The sequence below is a fragment of the Lemur catta genome, chromosome 25, assembly GCF_020740605.2.
Source record: "Lemur catta isolate mLemCat1 chromosome 25, mLemCat1.pri, whole genome shotgun sequence".
NCBI lineage: Eukaryota > Metazoa > Chordata > Mammalia > Primates > Lemuridae > Lemur > Lemur catta.
This window is the reverse complement of record NC_059152.1, coordinates 1,476,090-1,488,448: the sequence shown is the minus strand read 5'-3', so window position 1 is coordinate 1,488,448 and position 12,359 is coordinate 1,476,090. Positions and strand designations below refer to the sequence as shown.

The following is a 12,359-nucleotide window of genomic DNA, read 5'->3' as shown; positions in this document are numbered from 1 at the left end:
TTGCGTGTATCAGTAGTTCATTGCTTTTTGTTGGTGAACATGTGTGAATATGCCACGATTTTCTTACCCATTTATCTCTTGATGGACAGTTGGGTTGTTTCCAGTTTTGGGCTATCACAGATAAAGCTGCTGTGAATGTTTCTGTCCAGGTCTTTGTGTGGACAGTGTTTCCATTTTCCTTAGAAATACGTGGGAGTGGAATGGCTGGAATATATGGTAGACGCGTATTTTAACTTTATAAGAAACTGCCAGACTATTGCTCAAAGCGTTTGTACCATTTTACTTTTACATTATGAGAAGTCCACTTTTTCTGTATATTGACAACATGTGATATAGTCAGTCTTTAATTTTAGGTAGTCTTCAATTATAAGTAAGTATGTTAGCTGCAGGGGTTTTTTTTGTAGATGCCCTTTATCAGATTGAGGGACTTTCCTAATATTCCTAGTTTGCTGAGAGCTTTTATCATGAATAGGTATTATATTTGTCAAATACTTTTCTTCATCTATTGGAAAATCTTACGGCTTTTCCTCTTTATTATTTGGTAATTACATTGACTTAAAGTGTTAAGCGCGCCTTTCATTCTTGAGATAAATCCTACTTGGTCTTGCTTTTTTTCTTTTTTGTTTCATTGAGTTTCTGCCCCAAGCATGGTCTCTTTTATATATTGTGGGATTCAGTTTACTAATCTTTTTCTACAGATGCTTGCGTCTGTATTCATATTGGTCTGAAGTTTTTTGTTCCTTTTTGCAATATCTTTGTCAGGTGTTGGTATTAGGGTTCTATCAGCCTCATAATATCAGTTGGAAAGTATTTTTTTATTCTCTATTTTATGAAAAAGAATTATGAAAATTCTTTTGAATATTTTTTAGAATTTACTCAGAATTCATCTAGGCCTAGAGTCTTCTTTTTACAAAGGAATTTGATAAATTTTAATTTTGCTAGATACATGGCTCTTCCTTATGTTTTTTTTCTTATGTCAATTTTGATAAATTGTTTGGTTTTTTTTTTTTTTTGTTTTTTTTTTTTTTTGAGACAGAGTCTCACACTTTTGCCCAGACTAGAGTGTCGTGGCGTCAGCCTAGCCCACAGCAGCCTCAACCTCCTGAGCTCAAGCAATCCTTCTGCCTCAGCCTCCCAAGTAGCTGGGACTACAGGCATGCGCCACCATGCCCAGCTAATTTTTTCTATTTTTAGTAGAGATGTTCCTCATGAACAGTCTTGGAGAGGTTGTATTTAGTTACATGGTTTGATTATGTTGACTTTATAAATTTCTTACTCAAAGTGCTTAATTATGGCTGAAATATTTCCTCTACCTGAATCTGATATTCCTAAATGAGACCCTTGTGTCTGATGGGAATTTGTTCACTTTTATTTAGTGCTAGGATAAAGATAACCACAATTTATTAAGAATTTACTATATACCATGCTAAGGACTTCGTAAGCATTCGTTTAATCCTTTAACAACCCTGTGAGGTAGATGTTACTTACTTTCTCTGTTTTATAGATAAGGAAGCTGACACTCAGGGACATTAAGTAGAGGATAGTGACTGGTTAAGCTGAATATTGAATCCTGGTTTCTCTAATTCCAGAGCTTGGACTCTTAATAGCCATAATATTTTGCCTGAGTATATTTTACTTGTTTGGGGTAATAATTTTTTTAGGATACAGATGAAAAGCCCTTAAAAACATTTTTCCCTCGTTTTACTGAGGTATACTGAAAGCTACACTGATGATGATTCAGATGTGGAAGATTACCCAGATCCACAGGTAAGACAAACAGTTAACGGGGCCACTTTTTTTTTTTTTTTTAAATCGTTATGATCCTTCCTTAGGAAAAAATCAGCAAAGTATAGAATGAAAGACTCTGGACATCCTCATCAGTAAATAATTGAATACTTCCTATGTACAGTGTTGATGACAGATTAGCCATCCTCCCAGTATTTGTGTTTATAGTCAGTTACACAAGGAAAAACAAGGGAAGAGAATAGCAAGAAATAAGGGCAGACAGGAATAGAAAGGGGAATTGACAGTAAAAATGGAGAAAGGGATATATTTTTTGCCCAGGAGCTACCGTTATTCATGAGTAGGCTTGATTAAAGGAGGTAATACAGTCGTCCCTCAGTATTCGGAGGGATTGGTCCCAGGACCCCCACCATGGATACCAAAATGCACAAATGCTCAAGTCCCTTGTATAAAATGATACAATATTTGCATATAACCTATACACATCCTTCTGTATGCTTTTAATCATCTTTAGGTTACTTATACCAAATACAGTGTAAATGTTATGTAAATAGTTAATTATACTATATTGGTTTTTTATTTATATTATTTTTATTGTTATATTATTATTTTTTAATTTATGTTTTCGAGACAGAGTCTAACTCTGTTGCCTGGGCTAGAGTACAGTGGTGTGATTATAGTTCACTGCAACCTCAATCTCCTGGGCTCCAGCAATCCTCCTGCCTCAGCCTCCCATGTAGCTGGGACTACAGGCCCATGCCACCATGCCTGGCTAATTTTTCTATTTTTTGTAGTGGTGAGGTCTTGCTCTTGGTCAGGTTGGTCTTGAACTCCTGGCCTCAAGCAATCCTGCTGGATTAGAGGTGTGAGCCACTGCACATGGCTGTATTGTTATTTTTTATTTTTATTTTTTTTTCAATATTTTCAATCCAAGGTTGGTTGAATCCATGGATGCAAAATCCTCAGATACAGAAGGCCCATTGTATGTCAGATTATTTATAACTTGCTCTCTATTTTTTTCCCCTTGGTAAATTAGTTTTTGAATTTATTGACAAAGTAATGATGATTGGCCTAGCATGGTGGCTCGCACCTGTCTGTAATCCTAGCACTCTTGGAGGCTGAGGCAGGAAAATTGCTTGAGGGCCAGGAGTTTGAGACCAACCTGACTAAGAGCAAGACCCCATCTCTGCAAAATATAGAAAAATTAGCAGGGTGTGGTGGTGCGCACCTGTAGTCCCAGCTACTCGGGAGCCTGAGGCAGGAGGATCGCTTGAGCTGAGGAGTTTGGGATTGCAGTGAGCTATGATGATGCCACTATACTCTAGCCAGGGCGACAGAGCAAGACTGTCTCAAAAAAAATAAATAAATAATCAAAGTAGTGATGATTGTTATATCTGATCTAATTTTAAATTGATGGGATAATAGTGACTTTCATTGACTACTGGCTCATTTTCCTACTTACTTATTCTGTTTTTTTAAAGTGACCATACTTGGCCAGATGTGGTATCTTGTACCTATAATCCCAGCACTTTGGGAGGCCAAGGTGGGAGGATGGCTTGAGGCTAGTAGTTTGAGTCCAGCCTGAACAACATAGTGAGATCCCATCTCTAAAAAAAAAAATTTTTTTTTAAGAATTCGCTAGGCATGGTGGCATGCACCTGTAGTCCCAGCTACTCAGGAGACAGAGGTGGGAGGATCGCTTGAGCCCAAGGGTTTGAGGCTACAGTGAGCTCTGATTATGCCACTGTACTCTGTCCTGGGTGACAGAGTGAGATCCTGTCCATAAAAAAAAAATGCCCATACTCATTTGATTTTATTTAATTATCACTAATGGATTTGTTCTCTATTAACTTGAAGTGGTGGTGAGGGAACATCTTTTTGAATAGTAAATGCTTGTTTATGAATCATCTCATTGTGAATGCCTATATATTCTGACGGTAAATATTGTGAGAGAAGTTGTTGAAAGCAAAATTTAGAAAATTTCAGTATAGGCAGTGGAACCTTCATGAGTACCCATTGAGTAATTTATGCTAAAATCATGTTTCCTGTTTCTGTCAGTCAGCAAATCACATGAACAGTTCCCTGCTCTCTTTATATCGGAAAGGAAATCCTGATTTTGTTTCAAATACTCCTGAGATGACGCAAAAAGAAACCATCACTTCAGCACCGCAGCTCACTTCCAAAACAGGCTCCGTTTCTGTGAAGACGCCTGCCAGAGATGCTGGGGGAGGATGGTTTATTGACAAAAGCCCCGGTGGAAAGAAAGACAGTTTTTCCTTGGACCTATCATGTGACAAAAGTAATCATAAGAAGCCAATCACTGAAATACAGGTATTTTTGCAGTGAAATTTTAGCTCCACACAGTTGAAGTACATTACAGCATTTTCATGGAATGTAATATCAAGCAGATGTGTGCGTTTTGTAGAAAACATAAGAGTTTTCAAATACACACAGAATTTTATCACTTCGTAGGACTTGCCCTGGTTTTTATCCCAGCCTAAGCCTCCACTCTGGCGTGCTTTATGTGTTGAAGTAGCTTTGCAGCCGGAATCCGTGTCCGGTCTTGTTGCCTTAGTTTATTCTTCATACGGAGATACCTTTTCTACAAGTTGAGTCAGGTCATTTTGATTCTTCTATTTAAAAACGTTCACTGGCTTCATTCAGTCTCAAATGCAAAGGTCCTGCAATTGTCAGGAAAGCCCTTTGTGATTTGGCTGCCCTCCTGCCCCCTTAATCTCCCCTCCTACTGTCCTCTTAGATCTGTGCGTCTGGTTTTTCAGCTGTAAATTTTACAAACTAAACACAAGTCAAGTGTTTTCATTGAAAATTTAGCATCCAAATTGAGATGTACTGTAAACTTGAAGTAAACATTAGACTGTGAAGATTTATTACTACAAAAAACAGAATGTAGAACATCCCATTAGTAATTTTTTATATTGCCTATATGTATGTGGCTCACAGTATACTTATCTTGTACAATGGTGCTTTAAGGGGTTTCTGAGAACCAAGCCCTTTGATTTGGCAGAAGCTTTCCCCTTTTGAACTGATGGGCCTTTTCCAAATCTCTTTGCTTTGATCATCCATCCATAGAGAACATTATTATGATTCGCAAGAACTTGACTCTTATGTTGAATTATACTTTATTGTTATTATTTTATAGACAAGGTCTCCCTGTGTTGCCCAGGCTAGAGTGCGGTGGCTGTTCACAGGCGCAGTCATGGCGCACTACAGCTTGAGCTCCTGGACTCAAGTAGTCCTCTCGCCCCAGCCTCCCAAGTAGCTGGGACCACAGACACGTGTCCCTGTGCCTGGCTGAATTTCACTTCTTTATGGCTGTCAAAGCAGCACTATAGTCATATTTTATTTAGTGAATCATCAGATATCAGATGAACACCAATTATGTAGAAGACTCTGAGAAATAAAAGGGGAATATGAGCATCCTAAATCAAGAAGCTCACAATTTAATGAGAGAGACATAGATAAATGAATCACTCAAATACAAGGCAGATTATGGTAGCCTGTAATATATTTGCGAATGCAGTTTTCTGGGGCTGTGAGGAAGAGATTAAATCTAACTGAAAGGGTTTGGAAAGGAAGTTTTCAAATGTGCAGGTTTAGACTGAGCTTTATAGCAACAGGGAAGGAGGACATTTCCAGTAGACAGCGTTCTTGAGCAAAGAGGTTGGGAATAGTTAACAGAGGTAAAACTGCTAGGGCAGAAATGGATTCTTTTTTGTAATGCCTGTATTTTAAAATCAATTATTGGCATTATAATTTTAAGCATGGCATATTTAAATTTATTTTCTTTCCAGGATTCAAAAGATTCTTCTCTTTTGGAGAGTGATAAAAAAAGGAAAGGCAGGCTAAGGCACAAAGGAAGCAAAAGGAAGCAAGAAGATCTTCAGGAAGTCGATGGAGAAATCGAAGCCGTCCTGCAGAAGAAAGGTGAGATGCGAGTCTTGGTGGCAGTGGTCATGATTGCTTTGAAAGAGGCATCACTTTATTCCAAGCTGTTTTTCTTGAGGGACCTTCTATGTGCAGAAATGTTTACTAGAAAACACTTCTGTATCTGATGGACCTTCTTTGTTTACTTAAAGACTATTAAATATAATTATAAGTTACTACTGAATCACTAATTTTTTCACCTCTTTTTTTGTTTACTAGCAAAAACCAAAGGGCTTGAATTCCAGGTCTCCAGTGTGAAGTTTGAAGACGTTGGAGGCAATGATATGACACTAAAAGTTAGTTCAAATTCAGAGTCTTACCTCAGATGGGTATATTGCTAATAAGTTATGCAAACAAAGCTTACCTCTTTGTTTCTAATGTGAGCTGGATGGAGGAAAGGAGACTGGGAAGGTGAAGGGGCAAACCTGACCTATCCCCTTAAGGGTTTTGAGAGGGAGAAGAATTACACTGTCTTTAACTGTTTCACTATTTTAATTATAGCATGTATAAGCTACGTGCCTTGTAAGTAACATTGTCTTAACAGTACTGATGGCAGTTATAACTTTGTTTTTAATGTCTACTCTGTTCCAGTTACCATGCTAGTTACTTTTCATTACATCCTCAAGGTAGATAATGTTAGACTTTAGGAAGCTCAGCGAGGTTATTGCTGAAGTCAGACAGTAGGTCCCAGCTCCAGGTCTCGGCCTTTAGCCTGTACTCTGTCTGCTCTATTTTGTTGTTCCAAGAAGTTGGACATTTCATTCTACTTTGATTCTGTCTTGAAAGACCTCTTTTGTGCTTATTCCCCGCCAGGAAATCTGCAAGTTGCTCATACACATGCGCCACCCGGAGGTGTACCACCACCTGGGGGTCGTGCCCCCTCGGGGGGTTCTCCTTCACGGGCCCCCAGGCTGTGGGAAGACGTTACTTGCACATGCGATTGCTGGGGTGAGGCTGCTTACACTTGTTTGTTTTTGCTGTTTTCGTTGTTAATATTTGTTTGTTTTTATTTTTTCTCTTTGGTCAACTTAAACCAGACCTGGCGTCTTTAAGGAAGAGAATATGGTCATTGAGAACTGATCCTTTCTTCATTATTACACCTCTTTCATACTGCTCTTTTGGCATTTATTTTTCAATGTATATAATTGTTTATATGGCAAGGGTTGAGTGGGAAGTAAAATAATTTAGTTTTAAACAACCCTTTTTTTTAACACGTTTTAAATTTTAGTTTTTCTTCTATTAATACTTTAACCCAGTGGTTCTTTTTATTCAAAAGAGATAATAGAGTTCTATAGTGACATCTATAATGTAAAAACAAGTAGAAGGTATCCCCTTAATGTCTTTGTATAAAACCATAGGTTTTTAAATAGTGTTTTCCATTGGACCAACATAAAAAGGTGAAGTTCTTCAGGAAATTAGCCATTTAAAAAATGTAATTTTGAGAGGACTGGATAAAGAAAAAGTAGGGAAATTGAAAGTTGAGTGTTTGGTTTTCTTTTGTGTATTTGTGCACAGGAACTTGACCTGCCAATTCTGAAAGTGGCTGCTCCGGAGGTCGTGTCTGGGGTATCTGGAGAGTCTGAGCAGAAGCTGAGAGAACTGTTTGAACAAGCTGTGGTGAGTCAGCCAGTGACTCATGCCGGGTTGTCAGATGTTATAAGGTGTTATTAAAGGTCCTGTTTTCTCTGATGGTTGTTAACCCATTCCCTGACTATTCTTTTATAAACATGCTAATTTGCAGCACATGATGGCTAAACATTTAAGTAAATTTAATGATCCAGACTGTTGGAAAAATAATCTGTTTCATTTAAAACGTGAATATAGCTGGTGAGAAGTTCTAGGTTATCATACCCAGTAGTTACATGTAGGAAAAATATTATTCTTTTTTTTTTTTTTTTTTTTTTTTGAGACAGAATCTCGCTCTGTTCCCAGGCTAGAGTGCCGTGGCTCACAGCAACCTCAAACTCCTGGGCTCAAGCAGTCCTCCTGCCTCAGCCTCTCGAATTGGGGCTATAGATGTATGCTACCATGCCTGGCTAATTTTTTTTTTTAAATTTTTTGTGGACATGTATTTCACTGTTGCCCAGGCTGGTCTCAAACTCTAATGCAGTCCTCCCACCTCTGCCTCCCAAAGTTCTAGGATTATAGGTGTGAGCCACTGCACCCAGCCCATGTCTAGTTTATTTCTAAAAAAAGACTGAAGATGATCATTAAATACACTGATACATTGGAACTTTCTCATCCTTCCTTATTCAAAGTAGTCTTTAAAGTTAAGCCTCTGATAGTTTCATTATGAGAAGATGAAAAAGTTCTGGAGAAGGATAGTGGTGATGGTTACACAACAGTGTGAATGTATTTAATGCCACAGAACTGTACACTTAAAAATGTTTAAAATGGTAAATTGTATATATATTTTACCACAAGTTTTTTAAAAAGCTTTTGGTGCTTCTCAGATTCCTCCATTGGCAAATCCTAGAGAAAAGCTTGGAGATTTTATGTTGGTAGAAACACTCATAACATTTCTAGTGAGCTTAGATTTTCTAATTTAAAATTTGTAGACTTATTGTTCATATACCATAGCAAATATGTCTAATTAGAAAAGAATTTCAGTAGATTTATCACAAAACACAGATTGATGAAAAGACTATAAATGTGTTGTTACCCTATCTGCAGTCTTTTACTGTTCTCTTTTAGGCATCTTGGTCTCAAGTCAAATAAAAATCAGAAGTAATACACTATGCCCTGCATTCATTAGGATTATTCTTTTGGGTTATTATCTTGGTGAATGATCCTTGAACTTTAAGATTTTTTTTTAAATGTATATTCTTTACTTCAGTGTAAGGGATGTATTTATGGTCTTTTTTTTATGATATTTTTATTTCTAGTCAAATGCACCATGTATCATTTTCATCGATGAAATTGATGCTATAACCCCCAAAAGAGAAGTTGCCTCAAAAGATATGGAACGAAGAATTGTAGCCCAGCTCCTAACTTGCATGGATGGTCAGTTTAACATATTCTTTTTAAGATAATAAATTTTTTTAAATAGTGTAATTAACACATGAAGATATAAAACATTCAGAGTAAATCTCAAATAGTGTAAAAAAAGAAGTCTGTCTTTTTTATTTTCTAGAGACAGCGTCTTGCTGTGTTGCCCAGGCTGGAGTGTAATGGCTATTCTTAGGCGTGATTTTCACACATTATAGCCTTGAACTCCTGGGCTCAACCAGTCCTCTTTAATCTCCTGAGTAGCTGGTACTGCAGGCACATGCCAATGTGTCTAGCTTGTTTTTTCCTCTTCAGAAATGATTATACCATTAATTTTTTAGACTACATCTTAAGTTATTTTTAGTGCATGTACATATATATGCATATGCTAACATTGGCTTGCTTTTTACAATACTAGGATTGTACCATACGCATTATTCTACAACTTGCTATTTGTACTTTAACATTGTGTCTTGAAAGTATTGCCATTTTAATGCATTTATGCTTATCTCTTTTTAACTGCCACATGGTATTATTTAGGATTGATGTACCATATTGTATTTAAGCATTCCCACATTGATAGATATTTAAGTTGATTTTAATTTTTTGCTGGCAGCAAGCTTCAGGGAATATCCTTAAATAGGCCTTTTTGGCACACATGTATTTTTCTAGGGTAAATACGGGCATACTTAAACGATAACATGGGCTTGGTCCCAGACCACTGTGATAAAGTAGATATTGCAACAAAGTGAATCACACAAATTTTTTTGGTTTCCCAGTACATATAAAAGTTATGTTTACACTATACTGTAGTCTATTCAGTGTGCAATAGCATTATGTCTGCAATCCTTAATTAAAAAATACTTTTTTGCCAAAAAATGCTAACGATCATCTGAACCTTCAGCCGGCCATCATGTTTTTGCTGGTGGAGGGTGTGGCCTTGGTGTTGATGGCTGCCGAGCGATCAGGGTGGTGGTTACTGAATACTGGGGTGGCTGTGGCAATTTCTTAAAATAAGACAACAGTGAAGTTTGCCACATTGATCAACTCTTCCTTTCTTAAAAAATTTCTCTGTAGCACACCAAGCTGTGTGATGGCGTTTTGCCTGCAGTAGAACAACTTTCAAAATTGGAGTCAGTCTTCTTAAACCCTGCCACTGCTTTATAAACTAAGTTTATGTACTGTCCTAAATTCTTTGTTTTCATTTCATTGGTGTTCAGAGCATCTTCAACAGGAATGTATTCCATCTTAGGAAACCACTTTCTTTGTTCATCCATAAGGAGAAGCTCCTCATCCATTCAAGCTTTATCATGAGATTGCAGTAATTCAATCATGTCTTCAGGCTCCACTTTTAATTCTAGTTCTCTTGCTATTTCCACTACAACTGCAATTACGTCCTCCACTGTGTTTCTTAAATAGTAAGACTTGAAAGTTATTAATAGAATTATACCTTGATCCATGGAGTACAGAATGGATGTTATGTAACAGGCATGAAAACAAAACTCGTCTCCTTGTTCACCTCCATCATATCTCTTGAGCGACCAGGTGCATTGTCAGTGAGCAGTAATGTTTTGCTACAAATCTTTCTATCTGAGCAGTAGGTCTGAACAGTGGGCTTAAAACACTTAGTAAACCAGATGTGCTGTCATCCAGGCTTTGTTGTTCCATGCATAGAGCGCAGGCTGAGTAGATTTAGCATAATTCTTAAGGGCCCTAAGATTTTCAAAGTGGTAAATGAGCTTTGGCTTCACCGTGAAGTCGCTAGCTGCATTAGCCCACAACAAGAGAGTCAGCCTGTCCTTCGAAGTTTTCCAGCCAGGCATTGACTTCTCCGTAGTTATGCAAGTCCTAGATGGCGTCTTCTTCCAAAAGAAGGCTGTTTGGTTTACATTGAGAATCTGTTGTTTAGTGTATCTACCTGCCTGAATGATCTTAGCTTGATCTCACAGATAACTTTCTGCAGCTTCTGCGTCAGCACTGGCTGCTTCCCCTGCACTTGTGTGTGATGAAGATGGCTCCTCTCCTTAACCTCATGTGCCGGCCCCCGCTACTTCCAGCTTCCTTCTGAAGCTTCCGCACTCGCCTCTCTCCGCCTTCACAGAACTGAAGAGAGTTGGAGCCTTGTCTGTTTGAACCTCTGTGCTTTCACTGATACCATTTCTACTGTGTGACATTTCATTAACCTACATCTCTGATCATTAAAATTATATTTACCCTTCGAAGTTCTTTTTTCAAATGTTACCATCTCCATGAACCCTCATTTATTCTCAGTGGGAATTCATTATGTCTTCCGCTGTATTACCATGGTACTTTGTTCATATCTGTTATTATATTTCACAAAATTTGTCTTATGCCCTGTGTTCTTACACACTAATTAATGTGTCTCAATTGTGAACTGCTACGAGCAAAGTTTGTGTTTTATCTTCCTCATGCCTTTTAACATATTTGACATTTATGATCTGAGAGGGTAGAAGGGGGAAAAAAACCATATTTGACATTTAATAAGGGTTTTTTTATATATGTGTGTGTGTGTGTGTATATATATATATATGTATATGTATACATGTTTCTCTTAAAATGTGTAATACTTTCTCTCTAATCATTAAATGATTTGTGTGAACATTGTTGCCCTCAATGTCATGTGCCCTGTTCATCGCTCATTCTGTGTCTGTCCTCACTAGATCTGAATAACATGGCTGCCACGGCTCGGGTCCTAGTTATTGGAGCTACTAATCGCCCAGACTCGTTAGACCCTGCTTTGAGACGTGCAGGAAGGTTCGACCGAGAAATATGCCTTGGTATCCCAGATGAAGCATCCAGGGAAAGGTATGTTTTTATGGAATGAGGTTTGTAGGCCACTAAGTCCTCTGAACCAAATGCTTTGAAAGTAAGGGCTGAGAAATACCTCATGGCCTTTTCTTTCTCTCTCTCTTTTTGTACCAGCGAAATTGATTGGGAAAGGCCAAAGCCCACATTAAGATAACAGCTTACTCATCAGTAGGATAATTGTTTCAGATTTTTTCAGAAGTGATGATGGACTTACGTGTTCCTGCTCATCTGTCTGGTCTTATTAACGGTGGCTTGTGTTTTTAGTTGCCTGGCCAGCTTAGGGACAGTACATGGAGCTGTGGAATAGCGCAGGGCCCTCTCGTCCACATGTAGGTTAGATCTGAGTTCTGTACTTTATTGCACTAACCTGCCTGAGACCACTGGTCCCATGACCGATGATGAAATGACAGCCAGAGAGATGGAAGCTATCTGTGTTTGCTGTGGGACCAGCCTTTCCTAGTAATTGGGGTTGAATGTCCATGGAGCAAATAAACATCCACCAATAACCAAAAATACAGCTCAATATAAGTAAGACTATCTCAGGAACCATACATAGTTCACGTAGTGGAGTAGAAATCTTGTTAAGAAAAGTTCTGAAATATCCCCTATATAATGGCTTTTGGCTTCAGTTAATGACACTGACGTGGGTGTACATGATCACCAGCAACTTTAGCAAAAGTGGTAAATAGTGATGGGAACTAGCCATAGGCGCAGTGAGCAAGGGGAGAGGTGGAGAACAGGAGAGTTCACGAATGCAGGAAAGAAAGGATCAGAAAGCACTGTGAGCAGGAGAACGGCGCAGGAGGGAGGCCATCGTTCTCGTCTTCCTGGCACCCGATGTAGCTTTACCTTTG

The 12,359-nt window shown here is 38.2% G+C and overlaps 1 protein-coding gene across 3 annotated transcripts in view; it reads left to right on the top strand.

The window, feature by feature from the left end:
- Positions 1-12,359, top strand: part of NVL (nuclear VCP like) — a 45,447-nt gene that overhangs the window by 5,387 nt on the left and 27,701 nt on the right. For all 3 annotated transcript variants that reach the window (XM_045537106.1, XM_045537107.1, XM_045537108.1), the window contains exons 5-12: positions 1,710-1,767; positions 3,802-4,074; positions 5,556-5,688; positions 5,908-5,984; positions 6,502-6,636; positions 7,204-7,305; positions 8,574-8,691; positions 11,358-11,502. In XM_045537106.1, coding sequence (XP_045393062.1) covers positions 1,710-1,767; positions 3,802-4,074; positions 5,556-5,688; positions 5,908-5,984; positions 6,502-6,636; positions 7,204-7,305; positions 8,574-8,691; positions 11,358-11,502 — 1,041 coding nt within the window. The remainder of the gene's footprint in view (positions 1-1,709; positions 1,768-3,801; positions 4,075-5,555; positions 5,689-5,907; positions 5,985-6,501; positions 6,637-7,203; positions 7,306-8,573; positions 8,692-11,357; positions 11,503-12,359) is intronic.